This window comes from Scomber scombrus, chromosome 9, assembly GCF_963691925.1.
Source record: "Scomber scombrus chromosome 9, fScoSco1.1, whole genome shotgun sequence".
NCBI classification, from domain to species: domain Eukaryota; kingdom Metazoa; phylum Chordata; class Actinopteri; order Scombriformes; family Scombridae; genus Scomber; species Scomber scombrus.
Window position 1 is genome coordinate 19072760 of NC_084978.1, and position 25011 is coordinate 19097770.

Below are 25011 nucleotides of genomic sequence, written 5' to 3' on the forward strand. Positions count from 1 at the left end.
CCGCTTAATTATTTCTCTCATTGTCCATCCATCTCATTGTCCCTCTGTGTCTCCACAACACTTTCCTTCAAATTAATTAGCCCACTCCAATAACTTATAACTCAACCGTGCAGAAAACATGATGACTGTAGCAGCCAGGGTAACAAAAAGCAACACCCTCCAGTCCCTTAACCCATCACTCCAGTTCCTCATCTCTTCTCAGTAGGGAGGTTTTGACATTCCCTCATTGTTACTTTTAAATTAGGTTAATGGTATTAATTAACTCAGGTTTTAATGGATATACAGCCTGTCTTATTTCCATATTCAGTGAAGGCGCCTTCATTCAGGGGTCATGGTTAGCGAGTGTCACTCAGGCTGTGTTAATGGAAGACGGTTTGCCTGGGGATTACAAATGAAAAGTGCTCTCATTGTTTTTTGTAATCTGACCACAAATGTTTGGATAACCTCAATGGTCTGGAGCTTCTGAATAATAGGATGAATCATTAACCAAGTGAAGAGCAATTTCTTAAAAATAAATTAAGATTCCTCTTTTGCCTCCTAATATTAGCTTTGAAATCACTAAGTCCTTGGTTTGATTCAAAGCCCTGCTGTCTGCATGTTTTTACAATTTAACTGACTAAAACATGCCACAGGACATGTCATTTCATTAGATGGACAAATGTTTAGGTATCGATTTAGATATCACATTGTCTTTTAAGTTGTTCCATCAGGTGAAACAAAGGTACAATGTACAGTCCTGCGAAGTGAGAAAGTGAGCTTGAAGCATCAGAACTGTGTGTGTGTCAGAGAGAAGAGAGAGAGAGTGAGAGTGAGAGAGAGAAAGAGAGAGAGAGAGAGAGAGAGAGAGAGAGAGAGAGAGAGAGAGAGAGAGAGAGAGAGAGAGAGAGAGAGAGAGTGAGTGAGTCAGAGAGCGAGAGAGTGTGTCTGCGTGCCTGTGTGTGTGTGTGTGTGTGTGTGTGTGTGTGAAAGAGAGAGAGAGAGATAATATATCCGTTTGTCTGCAGCAGCATCAAACCACAAAGACTACAATACACTACCGGAAGTCACGTTTAACTTCAAAATAAAATATATAAACTATAAAATACTGATAAACATTAATGATGATACTGATTTTAGTTCTGACAGAAATTGCAAATATATTGTGTATTTGTATACATGTGCAGTGTTTTGTGCTCTTGGTGGTCAGGTCTGGATTATTGGGCAAAATGGGTAAATGGACAACTGCCCAAAGACCCTATCAAGGGACCCAAAAACCTCTGGTTCACTGCATGTATGGTTTGTGGTTTTTGGAACAGCAATTTTAGTATATTGAGTATATGCGCAAAATTAAAATTTCAAATGAAATAATGACAATGACCGTTAAATGGGTCCTGCACTAAATATACTACAAGGAGATTTTAACTGGTTATGAAAGAGTCTGATCATGCCTCTGATGCCTCTATATGATCTACATAAGCAAATGAGACCATAAGCAAGAATACTGGTTATTTCTATGTAGTTATTCTAAATGTCTGCCACCAGGTCGGATTCTGATTGTTTTCTCAGCAGTTATGTTCTAAAGCACAAACAAATGCACACAAATGCACACAAGCCTGTGGGAATGTGCCACATTGTCAGATTTGGTGGTGTGAATGCAGCCTCACATGTAACCCAGGTGTATGTACTAAAACAAAGTTTTCTTTCCTTCACCATTGTCATATTCCAATTATTCATTTTAATTTATTTAATTTTACATGGCCACAAACAGATACATGACCTCATAACTGTGCATCCTGCAAACAGCTGTTTGAAAAAGAAAAATAGCATTAAAAATAATTATCATCTTTCTTTCACTAACTTCCAGAACAAATGCACTTACTAAACAAGATCTTTATGACAAGTGGCTCACAGGAATACTGTCTTCATTTTGGGAAAAACACTACCACTTTTGTTTACAGGGACCGTGAAAATCAACACAAGTTGTGCCATGACGTGGTGTTCTTGTATAAATCATGTGTTCTTTACTTTAAGGTGACAAGATATATAAACAAAGCACAGAAAATTGTTTTAATGAGTGATGGTATAAATAGGTTCCAAAGCTTATTTGTGCCCAGTGGCCCCCAAATGTGAAGTGGACCCTCTAAATGGTCTTGGACTTGCCCTGAGTAATCATGTTTCTACCACCCAGATAACAGTGCAACCCCTGTTCGTATCTAATTTTGAAAATCAGAAGCGGAAGTCATATTATTTCCGCTCACTTGACCAATGTGAGTAGTTCTCTCTCCCTCCTCTCCTCTGTCTAACCACTTGCTTTAGGGACGTGTTGATGCTGTCTAACCACTTGCTTTAGGGACGTGTTGATGTGCTGTGCGCTCCGCCGTGTCTCCGTGGCGCAGGACAGGACGGGTCGCCACGCCTTCAGGGACGCACTCTTTCACGGGGTCAGCTTTCTGTCTGTGTCCTCTGTTCACCGGTGGACACCTGTCCACAACCAGGACTTCTGACAGGCTGCTATCCACAGACATCTCCTCCACTTACATCAATCAGGTTGTGCCTCTGGAGTCCGGCTCCACTTCTCCCACCGGTGCCAGTTGACCAGGCTGTTGTGTGGAGGCTAATTACACTAGGAATATCTGGAGCAGCAGTTTTATTGATTCGTCATCTGATACCAGTAGGATCAAAGATGGGGATCAGAGTGTAGTGCTGGTAAGTAGCCCATAAATGCAAGGTTACCCTACTACTACTACCGTATTAGCATATTGAGATTGCGCTCACGCCCACAGTCAGTTTGTGTGTGCGTATTTACGCGTGCGAATTTGTGTGTCAGGGTGTTCCACGCATGCGTTTTGTTTACTGTGACAAGAAGACTGTGTCGTCACAGTTAAAACTTTACGAGCAACAGTGATGACATCATAATTCCTTATGGTGTTAGTGATACTGTACCGCCGCTTGCATCACTTTACTACGTTGGGAGGCATCACAGTCTGTGTCGTGAGTCAGCGGTGTGCACTGTGTCTGTTTCAGGGCGTGTGAGGGGACCCAGCTTGTTTCAGGGATTGGAGTCGCTGCGTATTCTGGCCCTGTCCCATTTATAGCAGAAAATATTGGATATGTCTGCTCCTGATATGGTAATAGTCGGTGTACGGCATTGAAAACAAAGATAACCCGGACAAATATCACATGTTTATCATGTCGTTGGCTGGGTTTGGCCGTGTGGTGCAAAGCTTATCTCGTTTTGTGTAATTATTAACATGCATTAACGTGGGAGTGGAGTGGAGCTCTATGTAAACTCACTGCTGATTTCCTCAAGCACTCTCTTGCATCTCTGCCTTTCGACCTCTGCATATATAAATATGTTGTGTTATTTCAGAGTCAGAATGAACAGGTGTGGCACTGGTGACATTTTTACTCACAATTTTTACTTTACATTTTTACTACATTTATTTTTTTTAGCAGGAATGAGAAAAATCTGCATCATCCTCTAAAGCAGGCTTTTTCACCCAAGGGTAATGTAGCAGCTCGCACAGCTTACCATCACAAACCAAACGGATTTGTTATCTGTCTACTGCAGCTTAGCTACATGAAAGTAAGACCAGCTCTGTCAGAAACCAGTCAGGTGCGGAGAAATTATTGCTGGGGTTGTTGATATTACCAGTAAAGCCACTTATGGTCCCTATGCTTTCCACGCCCTCAGCTCTGCTCTCCTCCATATCTCAGCCCCTTCAGGGGGAAGCACCGGAGTGGGGAGTCACGTTTCCTTACCTTCCTCTCTCAGCATCGAGCTCCAGGAGGCAGTGGCAGCTTCTCTCACTCACCAACACATGTCCTGCTTTGTCTCTCTTTGCCCCCTCCTTCTGTTTACGATGCAACCCTGGGAAATGTGTATTTGCTCACTTTCACCTTTGCTGGCACTATGTGCTTCTGTATGCCCAGAGGGGTGAAAAACAAACATTTTGTCTTTTGTGTCACGCTTGCTGAATGAGAGTTTCCTTTGTTAAATGCTGTAAATCATGTCTTACATGTCATCCAACTCTGGATAAAACCTGAATTATTTCTATCTTGTGCCAACATCCTTTAACTGATCAATCCTGTGCAGCTCTTTGTCCTACCTCCTCTGCATGTACCTATTCAGTTGAGCCCTGCTGTGCTGAGCCCATAAAACCTCTATGCCCTTGGCTATAGAATGGTTCTGAATTGAAATGGCAGCTTACTCTGACAGTACAGTAGATGAGGGTACAGGTATGAGTCACCAGAGCGGAGGTCTGTCAGAAGTTGCTGGTAACAAGTCTACAGGTACAGACATAGACTGCAGCACATGTTCCCCTCCAATTCGGGCCAAGTCTGCAAAGAATAACAGGTGTGCTGTTAATGAGGGCATCGTTTGTTTTGGGTTTTTTTTTTATTTTTTACGTGAGATTGAGAGAGGCAAGAGAGTGAAGCCAGTTGTGTGTGTGTGTGTGTGTGTGAGAGAGCGAGAGAGAGAGAGAGAGAGAGAGAGGTGGAGGAGGCGGCGGCGGAGGGCAGGGGGCAGGGGGCAGGATCTGTCTGGGGCAGGTTGACAGTAGCTGTTTGTCTGGTAGCAATGACAGTTTTATCACCAGGGTTATTACATGTCTGTCTGTCATGGGAGAAGGATCCCTCCTCTGTTGCTCTTCCCGAGCCTTCTTCCATTTTTCCCCCATTAAAGGGATTTTTAGGGAATTTTTCCTTATTCAAATTGAAGGTGTAAGGACAGAGGATGTTGTATCGCTGTATAGACTGTAAAGCCCCCTGAGGCATATTTGTGATTTGTGATATTGGGCTATATAAAATTGACTTGACTTTAAGGCTGTGTATGGGGGAAGTGGTTTCTCTCTCTCTCTCACCCCCCCCCCCTCTCCTCTCTCTCTCTCTCTCTCTCTCTCTCTCTCTCTCTCTCTCTCTCTCTCTCTCTCTCTCTCTCCCTCTCTCTCTCTCTCTCTCTCTCTCTCTCTCTCCCTTTCTCTCTCTCTCTCTCTCTCTTGGTCTGTCTGTGTGAGTCATAGATCACAGGTTATTCTACTCCACAGAAGTGACAGAATTCCTCTACCGTCAAAACAGAAATCCACTCCAACATCCTACTGGCAGCTCTGTTACTTATGCATAAGACATTTAAGCTCACACTGTGGTTGTTAAACTTGGATTTTTAGTTGATATTTTCTATTTAGTGATCATTCACTTGTCCAGTGCATGCTGGGATAGGTTTGAAACCTGCCCCCAAGCTGTATTTTTTGAATGGATATTTGGATGATCAGTCAGACAGGAACGAAAATCTTTAGTTCCTATTTTCTTTTGCTGAAGCCGGGACATTTTTCGATTTATAGCAGGTCCCTTGGGGAAATGACATAATACTAATAGGAAACTAAATATAAACAGTACAAAAATTACAGTCACAGAAAGAAAAAACACTGTTCCCGCTTAAAATTTTGTCACTCGTGCTTCTGGACTGTCATGTTATTTTTTTGCACCTCACATAAACAGCTCCTCAGCTCAGCGGGAGCTCGCCTGAAAAACGTACAGAATGTCACAATGGCCTGTGTACCTGACAGATCTTCAGTTGTCCTTCGGCTACACCCGTAGCTTTTGCTGCTGACACCGGGATGATGGGAGTGATCTCACTGACAACTGAAGGCAGACAGGGTTCACATGTGGAATCACTCTGTCACAGCCTGCTGCTCTGTCACGAGAGCGAAAGACCGAGAAAGAGAGGGGGGGGGCAAGGGATTACGGTTTAAAAGGGAGAAGTGGGGGTGTCACAGTGGGGACTCAACAGGCATCTAATTACCTCCCAACAGGAGCCCTGACTCCATGGAAACGCTCTGTGCTCTCCACAGCTGGTCTTAGCTGCCTCCACATGGCCTGCATGCTGGCATATGGGCAGCTATTGACAATCTGTCTTTATGGATTGGTTGGGTCAAAAAAAGCAATGGAATATGATTAGATCCCAGCGGTCTGCTCAATAAACCACTGAAATAAGCATATATTACATTAATCAAATATAGGACCCAAGTAATGAAATAATCCTCATCATGTTAGCTGTGTGAACACTTCTATCATAATTTTATTTGTTTAGCAGATTGTAAAACTTTTGTACACCTGAGATACAAAGTAGCAAGTACTGAAGTCACCAGCATTTACACCTTCTTTATTAAGAACAACTTCTTGGTGTTAGATCTGGGATTTGAATCGTAGTAATTTTTTGTACCAACCGAAATGTGCCTGTAATATCGGCTATCAAAAACTGTCAAATACTGAAAGCTGGCATTGATATACTCTTACAAATTACCATATATTCTTATAAAATTATTTATTTTTGTATTGGTACTGGATGTCGGATATCATGTTGGCATTAGTATAAAGAATAAGTCTGATTTGCTTCCAGGTGTATAAGTGAAGGGTTGAAGGGGGGTTGAAAACTAAAGTTTAGAAATCTAACCCATGCATACAACAGTAATACAATGGTTCCACTTGTAAATAGTTTTTTGCATTCAATATATGACATTTGTAAGTAAAGTCCCTTTCTTGATGTCGATGCCACCATCGTGCCAACAGGGGAGTTCCCTGTTTATCTGTGACTGTTATGGTGGCATACTGTTGCTAAAATTGAGATATCGATTAATTCGGCTCAAAGAGAAGTTACTGTATAGAAAATGCATCGTTAAGCTGCTTGCATTACAGACAGCCTTTTTGGCAAACAGCCTATCATTTTTGACATCTTTTTATGTGCAAATATGAATTGAAAATGGTTGTAGATGACAGAATTCAAGCATTCTGACCTCTGCTTCTCTAATCGTATCAAAATACATGAGGCATGAATTAGGAACTGACCAGACCCCCGCAATCCCCCGGCAATAATTAGTAAGCTTTGACATCATACATCAACAGTGACATACCGCATGGCTTCTGCCCATGCTGGTTGTAATGAGCAGATAGATGTACTTTAGCAGCAAAGCAGACAGCCATGATGAAATTAGTATCGTCTGCTTATTAGATTTGCATCTGTTACCGTCTCGCTCATTAGTTCACGGTGTCTATGGTGCAGGTTTGATTTGGAGTAACACAGCGCTGAGTGGGTGATTAGGTAAACAATCATTTTTCTTAAAGCATGTAAAGGACTATTGAGGTAACTGCACACAGGCATTGTTTCATTCAGCTTTTCTTTTAGGATGATCTCAATCAATCAACTCTGTTTTTCACTCCCAGATTCTTGCATTCACCTGCTAAACTGGTAATTCCTCATAAGTGGCACTTCAGGCAAAATTATGCCTGTTTAGGACAGAGACAAAATCATTCTTGCCCGATTCCCCTCAATGGAGCATTGCATCAAGAGTGGTTGTAAATTGGAATATTATGAATAATACATTACTGTTTTTTAAAGCATTATGACCATTGTGAATGACAGATTTAGGGCACCCAAGGCTCAGACACAGGCTACGTGCCCACTAAGAGCCAGCCTGTGCTCAGCTCCAATTATCTCTAAGTAACATGACAGATTCCAAAGACCCATCACATGTGTCAGAGCCCCTCACTTCATTTTATAACATCATTTTCAAACTGGGGAAATAGATGTTTTTTAAATTTTATTTCACACGTGAAGTGGTTTGCAAGTGGAGTCAGTGGATAATGGTGCTCCTCAACCTTTAGAGTTGGTCTCAAAAGCACAGGCTTTCACTGAGGCTGATGGTTTTATTTAATTGTGAATATTCATTCTTTCTAAATTGATGATGATTATAAGTGCAGGTTTACTCATGTCACATAGTCCTTGCATCTTGCTTTCTCTCTTTCTGTGTTTTTGCTCAAGATAAGAGAAAACACTGAAGCAAGGCCAAACCCTCTTGGAGAACAGCAGGACAGATGGTTGCATTCGCAGTTAAGGAGTGACTTCACTTGGACCTAGATACACTCTTGACTCTTTCAGCCCTTTCACAAGCCCATACACATAAATGCATGCACATACACAAAAAGAAACACACATATGCACACGACTGTGTCCAAACTCGCTCAGGAATGAGACTGGCTACACACATGTACAGGGCGTGTGTATGGAGGAGAATTCCAAGTGAGATTCTCATTGGGATTGATGGAGCGGGTGGGTGTGGAACAGGTGCCAGGACATCAGCGCGCCCCTGCTCAGACACTACAGAGGAATGCCAATAAAGGGATTTAGGGAGTGTGTCCCTGTTGAGCCCTAAGTGTGATTCCCAACCTCTGTCAGGCTCGTATCACAGAGACTGGCTGGGGAATGGGCGGGTAGCTGGAATGCCTCTGCGGTAACTCAATCCTGTGTTTGGCTGATGTGTGGGTGCAAGTGTGCATGCATGTGTTTTTTGAAGACACAATGAACTCATTTGTTCTCTACTCCTCCTCAAACTCACACACACACCATTAACCACGAATAGTGTGGCGGATTGATTTTGTTTCTACGCGTGTGCAGTGACATATGTGTGGTATTTTGCGCTCTTTCTCTCTGTTGTCAGCAATGCCATGAAGTCACTGTGCAGCTCAGCAGCTCGATTGGCTCTGCCTGTGTATCTCGGCATTCAGTCTGGACGCCAGTACACTTTTGGGCTCCTGTAGAGACTGGGGATGATGGTAGGGGCAGAGGGCCAAAAAGCCTCCCATGCCAGCAACTCCCACTGGGAGAGCAGGCTGCTGCAGGGCCATCTGTACAAGCGTCCTGACTGGGCACATTGGAAAGTAGGGCGTGGAGAGGGAGATAAAGGAGGAGAGAGGAATGAGGGGACATGTGGAAGGGGAAGAGGAGTGAGGGAGGGGAGAAGCTGGGTGACAAAGAGGTGTTTACTTTCTTTTAAGCCCCTGCCATCATGAGAGTACCCCAGTTTTTTTTCTCTTGTCGCATCATTTCAGCTTTCAAAGAACATGGTGGAAAATTTAGGCCATAGCTGTAATACACTAAGGCACACAAAAACAGTGTCAGGACCAAAAATACACGAGGAGCTGCTTTTTTAGAGCATACTCCCAAAATAGATGAAGTGTTGAAATTGGAATGTGTTAAAGGAGAGAACATGTGGGTCCTAAATTAGAAAGGAAGTGTTGGAGTATGTAAATTAGTTGGTAAGGAGGAAGCATGATGATGGAATCTGTGAGGGAAAAGAGGAGTTTAGTAAGTCTGGCAGGAGGTGAGTTTAACATTCAGAGAACCTAGACTGTCTGCAAACTGCCCTGGAGAGAATGTCAGCCCCCTCTTCCTCCTCCCACCTACAGAAGCAAAACACAATGTTGCTGCAATACCCATGCCGGATATTTGCTGTACTTACCTCTGATGATGTGCTGCTCCTCTAAGAATAGCATTGCAACACATCTTAGGTTTCACTCATGCTCTGTAGTGATTCTCAGAATTGAAATGCCATATCCTTTCCAAAAAAAAACAACCATTGTATTTAGTCACAATCTGAGCAGTCCTTATTTAAGAAGCCACAAAAATGCAAAACTGTAGAAATATAAATCAAAATATTTCATATTTTGAAAATATGTAAATACAGTCCCTGGGAAGCAATAGAGCAGTGGCTTACAAACTTCCACACCATACAGTATATTTGATCTTTTCATCCAAAAACACACTTAATTAAGCTTGTCACCAAAATAAGACATTATCACCTGAATACGGTCCGTTGGTGCAGGAATAGAGTGAATTACCTTTGTGTAACAGCTGTACCCTCAAGGACATGAAATCAACTCTGAAAGAATACTTGTCTGGGACTTACTCAAGCAAGGAAGAATGCTATAAAACATAGATATAAATGTTTCTGAATCTGCACAATTAATACATAATAATACAATAAAAACACAGCAGTATTTTTCCTCTGTCATATATAGTAGCAATGACAAAATACATTGTCATTTTCAAAGAAACTGAGAAGGATCTAGTCTCCCCATATGACCTGAAGCCACATTTTTAGTCCTTAACTTTCAGTTTGGGTGATGATTAATAGATGTGGCCGGCACTGCCAATGAATCAAAGTCAGCTCTGATGACCTTATAAGTCCCGAAGACCTTTTTTAAAATGCCCCTAACTTCAGACAAAGCCCATATGTAGCGTTGAAACTGAGCCAAGCCACAGAGCATTATTACAAAAAATGATCCTAGAGTTTGGATATTAACAATGCTGCGACTGTATTCCATCTACCCCCACCAAGGATCCTTAACTCTTCCCCTTTGACCCTTTGCTCTTTAATGACAGAGGTCAGATTTGTTCTGAATGAGCCTCTTCAGTCTTAATGGAGAGCTGTCTCTTCTCCTTTAACCCTTAAAGTCCTTAGTGGCAGAACAGACTGTCAACAGCTGTGTCACCATTCTTTGTAGGTATGAGTAAGACATATTTATGTGGTGAAACAGGTTTTACAGAGAGTGAGATAGATGTGGCCACTAGAAAACAGCTCAACAAAGTTGTGAAGCTGCATGACAGCTTCAACTGCTCAGTCTTGTTAAGAATGCCATTGTTTCATCAACACGGTGACTACGCACCTCCGGTTTACTCCACACTTGCACAGAGACAGTCAAGTGTCTGATAAAGATTGTCTGTCTTCAGACAGTGCCATTCTGTTAATCATGATAGAACAAAGCAGACGGATCCCCTGATGGCAACGATTACAGCCTGACAGAAGCACACAAGACAACACACACACACACACACACACACACACACACACACACACACACACACACACACACACATACATGCACTGCAAGGGGCCTGAACAATGACACTTTCCCAGCTGTCTAGACAGAGTTCAGGGCTGCTGGTGGCTGGCTGTTGGAGATCTCAGGGGGGATTAGAGCACACACCATTTCACTCACCTGTTCTGCTTCTTTCTCTGTGTTTTCATGCAACGTTGATGCAATGTGACAGCCACAGAGGGAGCTGGGTGTATCATGGGGTATGGAAACAAGTTATACATAGAGTACAGCTGTGGATGACTTCTTGGTCACACTGTAGGAAAAGAAGTGGTGTAAGCAATATGATTGTGAAATATTAAATGTGGTTATGAAAAGTAGTAATCCATCTTTTTTTGGAAGTAGCTATTTTAGTTTTTATTGGTCATATAACTGTGTTGGATGTGACAATCTTTAGTTCCTGGGGTTCAAAGAAGTGATTTATTAATAGAAGTTTCACCACTGTTCAATTCCAAAGTTATCTGTCGGACTTAAAGCACAAATCCTCTACTGGAGCCGCAGCTTAGCACCAGAGGTGTTGCCCAAACCCAGCAAAGCCCAGACAACAGCATCTTGCAGTTTTAAAGCAAGCCCAGTAACTTTTAAAAGACAAAATAATGCAATATTTACAGTACATTGCTCAATTCAGTGCAGTCAGGGGTTTTGCTGTTATAGCCTCACCTGGTCTGATATGATCAGTAGCTCAATGTCATTGGCTAATGTTAGCAGACTTTAAGTAGGCTAGATATTGCTGTGTAACAGACATTACTCAATCAGTTTTCTTACTTTATGACTCTTCTCTACTTATGCGACTGTTAAAAAAATGTTTTATGTACCTATATCCTGTAATTGCCACTTGTGACCAAAGTGGCTGCTGTCTAGCTTAAGGTTTATAGACACGCTTTAACTTGATATGAGCACTTCATGCTGCATCAGTGCAGTTTCCCTCAACCATTCTGAATTCTGACACTATTTTGATCTTAAACCTACCCCACAAATAAATGCATTTTGCAACCGTCTCAGTTGCACAGTGAGAACAAAGCCTTTTCACACACGAACACTGATGACTGGCCTATCATAAAATGTACACATCAGCAGTGGGGAGAAATGAGGAGAGTGAAGATTATCACAAGTGATGGAGGGAATCATTGACAGTGTGGGCACGTAGAATGAAACTCTCACTCACTCCCATGCATATATAAGTACAACCACTGTAACGTAGGGGTGTGTGTGTGTGTGTGTGTTTGCATGCATGAGATGACTCAGATAAACTCCTGGATTTAGTCACACAGCCTCCTAGAGTTGTGCACACTTTGTATTCCTGTCTGGCCTCACAGAGAAAGTTCCTTCCAGTTGCCATAAAGCTTTGCCACTGCATTCATGTTGTTATAGAGGCGTGTTGGATTTGTCTATTTCTCTGTTTATCAGGCCATGTCTTCACAGTGGCAGCATGTTGTAATCCTATCTAGAGGAGGTCACTGCAAGGGCGCCACAGGCTTCCCCCTTTTGAACTGAATCCAGACAGTGACAATCACTTTTGTGGGGAGAAAACAGCTTAAAACAGCAGCATTTTAGATCATGGCAGTAATATTTTTCAACTGGGGTTCCTTGGTCATATCTAATCCTGAAAAATAGACCATTTAAAAGCTCATTAAAGTGCATGGCAGTGAGAGACACACACAGATTGAAGTTATTTATCTATGTGTGCACAGCAACATATGCTTTTCCTTATATTCTGTCATATGCATAATGTTATAATGTCAGATATTCATATAAAACAGAGTTTCAAATAATGACGTAAACGAATGATAAGCAAAACGCTAAGGCTTCAGACTGCTCTAAATGCTGGGTTTCCAACATTTCTTTCTACTTTTGAAAACAAGCTGATCATGATGGATTTCTTTACATGGTCATCAGCTCCAGGCATAGCAGTTAAGCTCAAGTGAAGATAATCCAAGCCAAACGCCTGCCAACCTATGGTCTTATTAAATATTTGTACATGTTCTTGCAAAACAGTCTACTTGAGTGGTATTATAGACAATTAATACACTACAGCAAACAAATAACTGATGATGCAGTGAGATACTATACAGTTGGCGACAGCAGAATTTTACTATCTACATTACCTTTGCTTTTTCCTGAAATTTTACCACATTTCCCGCACGTAAACCTATTAACAGGGTAATAGAAAGATTTATATACAGCTTGTGACTGAAAGACTAAATCAACAGCAGGTAATGAGTTTAATATTTACCAAACAGAGACACCCTGCTGTAATCTTTGTTGCTGCAAATCTTCATGTTGTCTATTCATATATTTTGGAAGGGATTTGGGTTCGAACATGTATGGATGTATTTGAGAAGTTGACATTTTGAGTAAGGAATGAGAAAAAGTAGTGAAATCCTACTACTATAGGTTGTTTGACAGTTTGTTGATGTAGCCTGAGCCACATGAGCTGTGGGACATCAGCCATGATGCAGCTTCTGGAAACTAACCAATCAGAACAGACTGTACTCCTTGATATGGGGGGCCTAAAAGAGACAGGAGCTGCGTGAAGAGTCTGATAAATAAGTTTTTAAAAATGTAAATCATGCAAAGCTATTCCAATTGAGCCTTATATTAAAAAAATATAGACCTGGAAAAGTGCATAATAGCCTCCCTTTAAGAAAGAGTTTTACCTAATACATATAGTACTGTATATAGCTTCATATGTAGATGTTCTGAGTTTCATCTGCTCGGTTAGACACTTGTTTTTCCTCTCAGTGTGACATGCAAAAGGAAGCCATGATTATAGCTGTGAGGAACAGACAACATACATTTTTGAGAGATATGGCTGTGAGTGTCAGTGGTTTAAGTAGGAAGGAAGGCTATGAAAAGACTAACCCATCCCCCAGCCTTTTGTGCGCCTGTCCGATGTGTTCGTGTCTAGGTGTGTACAAAATGCATGAATAAATGTTCACATGCTTATGTGTTAGGGAACAGGGAGAACAAAGGACAACGGAGCCTCTCACACAGGAAACTTGAGATCTGAGCTGCACTTCTGCACACCAGTGTGTGCTTGACCTTTCACCCCAGGGACCTGTGACACCGGTTTATCGAGATGCCTGATCGGCAAGGGGGAAGGGAACCTGAAGGTCACCCGAGGATGAAATGATTCGAGGGACCAGGGGTGATATCTGGTTTTGCCATTCATTCATCCTTCTCAGAACCCTGGTTTTCTTTTAACTCAATAGCTGCATAATTTTGGTAGGTCTGTTTTCTAGTAAAGCTCTGCCTTATTTGACAACATAAGAATAGGGGAAATGGTTCTTTTTTCAGCTCTCTTGTGCTGTACATTTTTTTCATATTTAGTGTGTTTGTGGTAACATGTGCACTCATTAAGGCCTGACCCTGGCATTGGTCTGAGCTGCAGATAGCAGGAAGAATATGCAGTGTTTACATCTGAAATAACTTCCTGCATGTTGCTCAAGGTCTCACTGTCAGCATGTGGGTTTGCTGCCTTTCTCATGACTCCTGCAGGCAGAACGCCTTCAGGCCACTGAGCTAGCCTGAAGGCACCCAGAGACAGCAGTAGTCTTTGTTGATGATGAGTGATTCAGGTAGGCATAGTCACCAGGGTTGGTCAGTGAGAGCAGGAGCATAGCAGATGCTACTTTTATGTCAAATTTAATTTTTTTTTAACTAACATTTTGAATCAAAACTTACAGCATTTTATTCTATCCAGCGAAAAGCTCTATCTTGCTATTTTGATATATTGACAACAGAGGATCAGTTACATGTGGACAGACATAACAGTGGTGAGTAATCATGACAATTGTACCCTGAGGATCATAATATCTGTTTCTGTAGTATCTCTACTCTAGCGTACAGTACAGTAAGTCAGTAAGTGCTCCATTCCACTACAGCTGCTGGGTTGGTCCATTGAGGGAAGGAGCATGTTGAATTTTTAAAATGTGTAACCCAAAGCATTCTTAAAGGGAAAGACATGCCGGGCAGAGACGGAGGCCGTACAATCGCTTTCAGGCAGCAACGGTTTCCACATCGACTGTATGACCCACATTTCCGTTCTCTCCTATGTCTTGTCGATGTGGGAGACGGGGCAGCTGTTGGGGGGGTATCTGTATCCCCTGACGTCAGCAGCGGGTCATCGGTTGAATGGAATGAGTGCGTTGCCACTTAGAGTGAGAGTGAACAAGAGATGATACACTGGGAGGATGAACAGAGGACAGACAAGAGAGGGAGAGAACTATGTTAGAGACTTCAGACTTGTAGAGAGGCCTTGTAGATTGACTATAAAGAGAGAGAGTGTGTTGGATAAAATACACTTCCCCTTACCAAATCAAATGTACTACCCTACTTTAATTTTTGTTAAGTAAAAAAAACAAACCGTACACTTATTCCTTATTCTGCTAACTGTTTACTTTCTCTGTTTCTATTCTAGCCAGGAATGCCCCAGACTGTGTGCTCAGGCACCATGTTCACCACTCCCAGTGGCTTCAGCCCCCATCTGGCCTGCGCTGAGCCTGGGGAGGAGGAGGAGGCCGCACAGGAGGGCCAGGGGCCCGGGGCTTGCCTGGCCGATGGGCCCCCGATCACCTCTGCGTCCCTGGACACCCTCATCCAGAACCTGGTGCCCACTGCCGATTACTACCCAGAGGTAAATGACAAAAACAGCAATGAACCCCAGTCACACCACTGTTCCTGATAAACTTGCACTTCAGTTTATCTTGGTAATGACAGTAGTGCCAATTACATTATTAGTCAAATGTCTCTGTTTAAAGCACTGCTTTGCTTTCTTTAATTACAGAAATCTGCAGTGTTTTTTTTATTGATGTAGTACCAGTGCCTTAGAAAATGTCCCTTTTTGTCATTTGACAGAAAGCCTATGTGTTTACCTTCTTGCTGAGTGCCCGTCTGTTCATCCCACCTCCGGAGCTGCTGGCTAGGGTGTGTGAGCAGTGCATTAAACAGCAGCAGCTGGATCAGAGCCCACTCGATACGGTCAGTACTGCACCACACACAAATACATACAGTACTTTTTTATACACATGCACAAACTAACGAACAGACTGCCTCAGCAAAAAACACTCAGTGTTCGGCATGTAAGCAACCACTATGTTTTTTGCCAACTTGTCAAATCGTTTTGTTTTGCTGATGGAATCACAAATACAGAAAGTGGTAAACCTCTTTCATTTCTTTAACTACAGGCAAAAGTGCGCAAGTTTGGTCCCAAGATCCTGCAGCTGCTGACAGAGTGGACAGAGACGTTCCCCACTGACTTCAGGGACGAGAAGATGGTCGGGCACCTTAAAGACATCGTCCACAGGATGGCTCCGTGTGATGAGGTACACAGACACTGCTACTTATGAAGTTATCTGTTTCTACAGCAATTGTGATGGGCGGTAAGAGCCTGATTTTGATCCACACTGTATTTATGGCCATTATAGCCTCTTATTAGCCGTAGCTGCAGTGAGAAATGCTCTGACGGGGAACTAAATTCAATTATCATCACTACCTCTGTGGTGGGGTGGTGGAAGGAGTCAGAGTGTCCATGTACAGTGAATAGCCAATGCTCCATGTTACACAATCTTGCACTATAGAGGGAGCAGAGAGAGGAAGGGAGGATGTTAGAGGTGTAGCTCTATCTGCAGCCTCAGGGGAAAATCGAGGGAGGCAGATGGATGGAGAAAGTAGGGGGATGGGATACAGGGGCACAGAGAGCAGAGGAAGAAGGTAGAGAAGAAGGATGGAGTCAGGGTGGAAGACTAGGAAAAATGGAGAGAAGTGAAGGGACGACAGAAAGAGGGGAAGGGCAGGTGGTGATGAATGTGCTGCTATTTACAGCCGGGTGGCTACAGTGTGTGTGTGTGTGTGTGTGTGTGTGTGTGTGTGTGTGTGTGTGTGTGTGTGTGTGTGTGTGTGTGTGTGTGTGTGTGTGTGTGTGTGTGTGTGTGTGTGTGTGTGTGTGTGTGTGTGTGTGTGTGTGTGCGTGCGCGTGTGTGTGCGCGTGTTTGTGTGTTTGTGTGCTTGTGTTTGGACATGTGGGAGCTGTGGCTCTGGGTCATTTGTGAGACAGACTGACCTAATGAACTCAGTGACCAGTCATCTGGAGGGAGGAGATCAGAAACACACATTCCTGGACATAACACACGGCACAATACTGCTTGAAACATGTTTTAATGCAGCTGAAAATTAAACCATTTGTGTAAATTCTTGGGCTTATCAGAAGATCGATAATTTATTACAAATCTAGATGCTATAATGCAATGATACAGATAAACTTGCGCAGTAAAACATAAACATGTGCTTGATTACTTGATTTAAATTCAATTGTAAGTTGTTAAGTAAAGAGATGACAAGGTATGCTCATTTGGCAAATACTAGACCACTTGCATGTGAACTCAAAACGCAGTTGCACAGAAAGTCTTTTGAGTCATGCCTAATACTGATCTATAAAGCATTAATAGAATATTAATTCACATTAACAAAATCCTTACTATCCTCTCCCCTCTTCTCCCTTTCCTCTCCCTCTCCGCAGGCGTACTGGAAAACCCTGAACCAGGTGCTGCAGAAGCTCAACCAGAGGCTGGCCCTGATGAGCCAGGGGGAAGAGAGTATCGTCAAGGTCTCCCTCAATGCCTCCTCTATCTCTGACAAGCTGGTGGCCTTCAAGACCAAGCCTCCGCCCATCCAGAAGGACATGCTCTCCATCTGCAACGACCCGTACACACTGGCACAGCAGCTCACCCACGTGGAGCTGGTGAGGAGAGGGAGAGGGAGAGGGAGAGGGAGGGAGGGGAGTGTGGGTTAGACAGAGGTCAGGGTAAGAGATGATAACAAGGATGGACGAGGAGGAGTGGAGAGGATGCTGGAAGAGGGAGAAGGAGATAAGGACAGTAAAGCAGGGGTGGAGACATGGTTTAAGGCAAAAATGTAGACATGGAATATGAGACATCAAATGGAATGGCGATGGAGAGGAAAAGATGTGAGGGTCATTGAAAATGTATGAATCTGAAAGAACAAAAGAAAGTTGGTGGGAGGCTTGGAGGGGGTGGGGTAGGGGTGCATAGTAGCAAACTGGCACACTTAACTCTGATCTTGTATCATATTGAGGATCTCTGAAGTCTAACCTTGATTGTTAGTTGTCAGCAATTCCAGCACTAACAAGTCTTCACCCATTGTGTTTAATAAAAGAACAAAGGAAATAGTGCAATGAAACATACATGGACAAAGGATCTCTGCAGTGTCCCTCACATCTCATGCATAGTGCCTTTAGTGTATTCATGTGTGTCTTGATGTGGGCACGTGTATCTGGGAGTGGTTGTGTTTCTGTTTGTGTGTGTGGTTGTGTGTGTGGTTGTGTATGCCTGAGTAGGCATGTACCCTTGTCTGAGTGGTGACATCACCCCAGAAGTCAGTGATGTGCCTTAGGCCTCAAACAAAAGGGATAAAAACACTGTGGATATATATGACCTGACAGCTTCACACTCTGGCGCACACCCCCCCACACATGTACACACATTGAAGGAGAGAAGGACAGACAGGCATGTACAGTGCACACATACATAAAGAATCCTTTTATAGGTTTTTAGCAACATGCTGATATTGAATCTAAAACAAGATGTTTTTAGGAGTGAAGCATTTGTGTGTGTGTGTGTGTGTGTGTGTGTGTGTGTGTGTGTGTGTGTGTGTGTGTGTGTGTGTGTGTGTGTGTGTGTGTGTGTGTGTGTGTGTGTGTGTGTGTGTGTGTGTGTGTGTGTGTGTGTGTGTGTGTTTAGTTATGTTGTGTTTTTAGATTGTCATGAGTTGAGATCGTTCAAGTGAGTCAGTTTGACATGTATGTATCTGTGCAGCTGTCTTTTAATAGAAGTGAATATTGCCTCAAGTGTCACTTTGATGAAATATAATTCTAACGAGTAATGCCAATGAGTCATTACTTCATTTTATTGATTGCCTTCCATTAGTGAAATGAGAGGATTATTAATGAGATTGCACCCGTTGTTTTTTCTCTTTTGTGTGTGTGTGTGTGTGTGTGTGTGTGTGTGTGTGTGTGTGTGTGTGTGTGTGTGTGTGTGTGTGTGTGTGTGTGTGTGTGTGTGTGTGTGTGTGTGTGTGTGTGTGTGTTTTTACCAGGAACATTTAAGTCATATTGGACCGGAGGAGTTTGTCCAAGCCTTTGTTCAGAAAGACCCACTAGATGTAACTCAGGTAAACTTTGACTTCAAATATTGGTATTATTTATAGATCACCATTCATTCTGCATGGTGTTGAATGTAAATGTTTAAGCTTCACTGTGCAGAATGATGTATGTGTAGAGTTTGACACTTGACTGATATTTCAATGCGGGGAAGATGTTTTTTTGTGGAAAACCAACATCAGTCATAAATTACTATTCAAGCAGAGTATTTTAACAGTCTTAAAACATGTCTAGAGGGGATCTTTAAATATGTCTATATAATTATATTTAGCTTTTTGAGGGTCACAATGATCAGCGGGCTACTAGGTCACACATAGCACATTGTTGTATTGACACAAGGTGTAGCAGCACATGATTGCTTCATCTGTCCTGTCATTTAACTGTTCAGTTATTTCACTCTCTCACTTTACACTGCTGCTGCTCCACTGTGGTCTTTCTTCGTGTTGGGTTGCCATCTCTTTCACTTGCCTTCCCTCTGTCCTTCCTCTATGTTTGTTTTTTCATGCTCTCCATTGATCGTGTTATTTCTGTTCCCAGCTCGCTGTCTTTGTCATTTACACTCGGGTAGGGGTTCAGCCTGTAGATAGGAAGCTAATTAGGATCAGAGCAATTCCCTATAGTATCACCTCCCACACTCACTTTTGTTTGTGTGTGTGTCATCAGCAGCCATGCTTCGGTGACCAGAAGAAGAAAACCTCCAACCTGGAGGCTTATGTCAGGTGGTTTAACAGACTGTGTTACCTGGTAGCTACTGAGATCTGCATGGTAAGTGGCAAACGCTGTTAACCAGATCCTTATTTATTCTGACAAAAAACTTCACAAGGAAACAGAACAAAGAATAGACTCATAATGCCAAAAATAAAATGAATGAAATGTGTTCAAAAAAGTATGAACAACTGATGAATTGACAAAAAGCACTTTAATAATGAAATTGACATGAAGATAAGGAGACAAGAAGATATTTTTTGAGGACTAGTAAAAGGCAAAACGTGATTAGCATCATGTCAGTATCACAATTCAATTCAATATTGTAGAATATTTCTGTACATATTTTGAATTTTATTAATGCCAATCGTTCATCATTTAATATTTTAAATAGTATATTTTTAATCATTTCATATTGTTATAGTATTAAATTATAACCAAAAAGAGGGAGCGTGTCAAGACAGTTTGTTGTTATGAAGCATCACTGCCCCCTAATGGTATTTTTTTGTCATTGCATTCTTGGGTACTAAATGGATAGTGTCAGTGTAAATTAGTCTTGTGAGAATTATATTAAAATGTCTCTCAAATTGAATTCATGTGGTGTGTAATCCCTTCTCGTCTTATCTCTGCAGCCTGCGAAGAAGAAGCAGAGAGCCCAGGTGATCGAGTTTTTCATTGATGTAGCCAGGGAATGTTTCAACATTGGAAACTTCAACTCCCTCATGGCCATCATCTGTGAGTGTTTAATTTTGTGCATGAGCCAGTATCAGCAGTTCCAATGAATTCCAGTGGCTGATCTCGTATTAACAAATATAATTCATTTCCTGCTGTAGCTGGTATGAACATGAGTCCTGTGTCACGGTTGAAGAAGACTTGGGGCAAAGCCAAGACTGCAAAGTTCTTTATTCTGGAGGTAAGCACAGTTCACAGACTGACAGAGGAAGAAGTAGACACGTATTAACTTGAAGTTGACATTGTATTGTTTGTTTACACTTGCTTTGACAGCATCAGATGGATCCTACAGGAAACTTTTACAACTACAGAACCGCCCTGAGGGGGGCCGCCCATCGTTCTCAGACTGCCAACAGCAACAGAGAAAGGGTAGGGTTCAGCACTGCATTGCTGTTGTTTCTCTGAAAGCATGCTTGGATTGATTCAGTCATTTCTTTTCATCTTCACGTCAATATTTTTCTATACATTCCTGTCTGTTTTCTCTCCTCAGATTGTGATTCCCTTCTTTAGTTTGCTGATCAAAGATATTTACTTCTTGAATGAAGGATGTGCCAATCGGCTGCCCAATGGCCATGTCAACTTTGAGGTGAGACAGTCCCTTTTCACCTGACACTACCTCATGTACTAACAACTTTCAAAGCATTTACTCAGTGTAATTTCATTGCTCAGAAATTTGTGGAGCTGGCACGGCAGGTGGGGGAATTCATGACTTGGAAACAGGTGGAGTGTCCGTTTGAGGAGGATCGGGCCATCCTGCACTACCTCCACACTGCTCCCATCTTCAGCGAGGACGGTGAGAAGCTGCCATGCTGTTTTAATTTTAGAAGCTCTTCTGCATATGCTTGATTTACATATTTTCCTTATAGTTTAAGATTTTTCTCACTGATTTACTTATTTTCCATCTGCTTCTTTTTCCGTCCTCATGCAGGACTCTACCTTGCATCTTATGAGAGTGAGAGTCCAGAGAACCAGGTAGAGAAGGATAGATGGAAAGCACTCAGGTGAGAATCATAGCACCAGTCTAATGAGAGGTACACTCCAGTGTTGATGATACACCTTCATCAATCAATGTGTCTTTTCTCCCGTCAGGTCTAATGTTCTGGGAAAGACATGAGGCACCGACAGCATCCAACCCTCCCACCAGCGAGGGGGCGGGCGTGTGTTCTCATTGCACTAAAATGAACTGTGAAGGAGCCTAGCTGGTACTTAGGTGTTTTTTTTATGAAGAAACAACAACGAAAAAAGAAACACGATGAACAGGATTCATCATGGAGAGTGTGTTTAAAAAAAAGAAGACAAAAAAAGTTGAACTGAAAAAAAATTAAGCTATGAAAACTGGAACAAAATGCCTTTGCAGCATATGAACTATCAGTGATGAGGTACAGTGTGTAGGAGAGGGACACAACTTCACCTTCTCCCCTCGATGTGCGTTTACTCTGTGAAGATATGTTTACTACTATAGAGAGTACAGTTACAGGGAAAACCACTTTATAAAATGAAATTCCTACTGATGCTATTGTTGTTTTTGTATTTGCTTCTCTCCCTATTTCTCTCTCTTTCTCTCCCTCTTTGGTCCAAAGCCTTGTCTAGGTATTACATTTTACTTTTTTCCTTACTTGTAATGTACTGTAATGATTAAATTTACAATGATGTGAAGGGCGCTGGATAGCCCATATCAGCTGTCAAATATTGTATAGGTCTACTGAAGGAATAGAAGAGGACATGCTATGAACATTTTACCAGTTCATCTCACATGTACTTTTTTGTGTGTATGAGTGTGTATGTGTATGTGTGCGTGTGATCCAGATGAGGCACCTGTTCATGCATTCATGTCTGTTTAGGTTGACAGTGTTTTGTCTTGCATGAGAATGACTGGAGACACCCGCTTGTGGGTCATCTCTTCCTATGTTTTTTTATTTATTGTATTTTATTTGGGGAAAGCGTGGGTTGGGGAATATGAACTGTTTATTTAAAAGTGTTTACTCATTTTAAATGTATTGTGCCATTAATGAAAGAAAACGACAGTATAGCTTAACCAGACCAGGTGTAGATTGTGTACAGGTGACATTTACCCCTCATCTTTCTGCTCTCCAGGAAGTTCTTCTCTGACTGACGTTCAGTTGTCTGATATATTTATGGAAATGTCTGTGCTGACAGATGTATTGTTTTTATCGTACCTTTCCTTTACTGAATATGAAGTGGAATGGCATGCTACGACAGGTGTTTTTTTAAAGGGGCATTAATAGTATCCACCTTGTAAAGACTACTGCTGCAACACAAACTTAGTGGTGACAATGTTGTGTTGCATACTGTGTAAGGGCAATGTTAAATTGGAGACTTTTTGTTTTTCTATCAAGTTGAGAGGGAAACGTGTGCCATATGAATCACTGGTTGTCATGACAAATCCGGTTCCTCTGACTTGAAATGTGTTATTGTTTTGTGGGGTTGTCACTGAGCTTTGTTTGTGGCAATTTTTGTTGTGGTTCGGGAGCCGTTTTTAAGGGTGTGTGGGGTGGGAGAGGGAACTATGTAGTTATAAGCTTTTTAAAAACAGTCTTATTCAGTTTGCGAAAATTGATTGATGTCAGTGTTTTCTCTTAAGAAGCACCTTCCCCTCTCAATAACAGACTGACTTTAACTTGCCATTCCCCATTTGGAATTCATAAACTTGCTTTCCCTGTAACACGTTCCCCAAGATAAGCTATGACTATAAAGAGCCAGAGATGTGATGTCGAACCTGCCATTCAAGGGGATGACCAGTTTTAATAAAACTTTTCCTGTGTTGAATATGTGTTTTCAATGACAATCACCTACAGTAGGCTACATCAATTCTGCTCTTTTTAATGGTGTCACTACATTCCATCTAAAAACAAGTCCATCTTAATACTTTTTATCACTCACACCTGTCGCTGTGTGCAGTTCAAGGATTAGGGTGCATACAGCATTTTTCTTGTTGTCAATCATGCTCCAACATCACTGCAAAATTTGTGAGAAGTTCCTGAAAAGCCTTTAATAAAAGTAAACCATGTTTAGTCAGTTGCCTGCGCTGGATTTTGTTTATCGCCCTACACGACCATACATTCACATAAACAGTCAGGGTTTCCAACCATGATAAAAAAATACCCTGGCATTTTATTGATCTGCAAGCAAATAATTTAATTTGCATGATGACATTTTTAAAGTGTTTGGCTGAGTACAAACTTTCTAATTGAATTGGCTCTTTACCAAACAAAAATAAATGCATTAGACAGCCCATTGCAACCCTATGTTAAACATTATCTTAAACAGGGATGCAACAAACAGTTATTCTCCATATTGAATAATCTTTTCAACAACTTGCCACAAAATCATAAGAAATACCTGTCACAATTTTGCCAGAACCAAAGATGACGGCTTCAAGTTGTTTCTTTTGCCCAACCAAAATTTACATCTGAAGATGTTGCATTTAAAAAATAAAAAACATAGAAAAGCAGCAAATCGTCACATGATGCTGGAACAAGCAAATGTTTTGCTTGATTTTGCTTTGATTATTAAAATGTCTTGCATATTATTTTTTTCTGGTGATGACAAATAGATTGTCCAGATAATCATTTCAACCTTTTTAACCTACTTATAATATTTAAATATTTAAATATGCCAGAAGTAGACAACAGTATCAGATTAGTCTATGTACTGATTCTCAAAATATATATTATCAAAATAATCATCTTAGTGCACAAAAAGCAGTGCATTCATGTAGTTACTTCAATGTGAACTTAGACGATTTTTAAAAACAATAGCCTTTACATACAATTATGTTTTTAATCACAGACCCATTCCTTATAAAATGGGTTATTGTTACATCTTACAACGCCACGAGTAACGCAAGAAACAGTGCACACGAACAAGCTCATTTTTATAATACATTTGGGTCTTCGAGTTCCTCTCCACTTGAGCTGAATGTGATCTGGGCCAGTTTTGTGTATGTTTCAAAGTTCCTGGAGCTCAGGTAGGTGCCGAAAAAGGCCTGCAGCACCAAGACTGCCCTCATCCTTCTCATGACCGGTCTGGAGATGTCCACGCAGTGCCGGAGGACGTTGCCCTTCTCTGGCATGGGTGATGTGCTGTACCTGGAGGCGAGGCCGAAATTCACAGGTAAGGCCAGGAGCATAGGGTACAACCCGCCACCGACCACACCTACAAGGGCACCTCTCAGCAGAGCACAGGAGGGACAATTGAGGTCGCCGGACAGGAGGGGGGTGGACACCGCTGCACTGTACAGGGCAAACGTTGTGAGGAACGGCAGCACGGCCATCGGCAGGTTGGAGGTGACCGCCGCCTGCTTCACATTCAGGGCTCTGCGGTACAAGCTGTTCGCTACCAGTCCTGCAAGACCAGCGTTCCCGCCCAGATACATAGGTCCATAGATAAAGATTTTCTGATCAATGTCAGGCAGTCTCTCGAAATTCTTCGCCAGCATTTCAGCAATGACCACGCGTGTGAGCCCCTTTCCAGCTACGCCCTCCTTCTGGATATTTTCCGACATCTTCACAGTTTATGTTGGACACCAACAATTTTCACTTATTTGTATCTGGAGCTGCTTGTTTATGATTTGCACAGCTCAATCGTGGCATTTGAGTAAAGGTGGTGGCGTTTCTTAGGCTCAGGGCGCAGACATGTACCCACAATTCCAAGTGCAGTTAGTTTATTGGGTTATTTTACCCTGA

General features: G+C 42.1%; 2 protein-coding genes across 2 annotated transcripts; one reads left to right on the forward strand and one right to left on the reverse strand.

Moving 5' to 3' along the window:
- Positions 1–2378: 2378 nt before the first annotated feature.
- On the forward strand, positions 2379–21419 carry LOC133985486 (ras-GEF domain-containing family member 1C-like). Its single transcript, XM_062425135.1, has 15 exons — positions 2379–2685; positions 15113–15328; positions 15550–15672; positions 15879–16016; positions 17210–17431; positions 18805–18870; positions 18971–18976; positions 19532–19633; positions 20206–20308; positions 20407–20486; positions 20579–20674; positions 20796–20891; positions 20975–21098; positions 21234–21306; positions 21395–21419. Exons 2-15 carry the CDS (start codon positions 15119–15121, stop codon positions 21417–21419), a joined length of 1464 nt encoding a protein of 487 aa, XP_062281119.1. The 5' UTR covers positions 2379–2685; positions 15113–15118.
- A 1436-nt stretch (positions 21420–22855) lies between these two features.
- Positions 22856–24964, reverse strand: tmem126a (transmembrane protein 126A). The gene has a single exon (XM_062425711.1). The coding sequence runs from the start codon at positions 24828–24830 to the stop codon at positions 24201–24203; it is 630 nt and encodes a 209-aa protein (XP_062281695.1). The 5' UTR covers positions 24831–24964; the 3' UTR covers positions 22856–24200.
- Between the last annotated feature and the right edge of the window lie 47 nt (positions 24965–25011).

What these genes read in the sequence shown, in the direction of transcription:
- LOC133985486 (XM_062425135.1), top strand. Translation starts at nt 15,119, where the DNA reads ATGCCCCAGACTGTGTGCTCAGGCACCATGTTCACCACTCCCAGTGGC. An exon ending in CTGCCGATTACTACCCAGAG is followed by an intron (nt 15,329 to 15,549) that starts GTAAATGACAAA and finishes GTCATTTGACAG; the next exon opens with AAAGCCTATGTGTTTACCTT. An exon ending in TAGCTACTGAGATCTGCATG is followed by an intron (nt 19,634 to 20,205) that starts GTAAGTGGCAAA and finishes TTATCTCTGCAG; the next exon opens with CCTGCGAAGAAGAAGCAGAG.
- tmem126a (XM_062425711.1), bottom strand. Translation starts at nt 24,830, where the DNA reads ATGTCGGAAAATATCCAGAAGGAGGGCGTAGCTGGAAAGGGGCTCACA.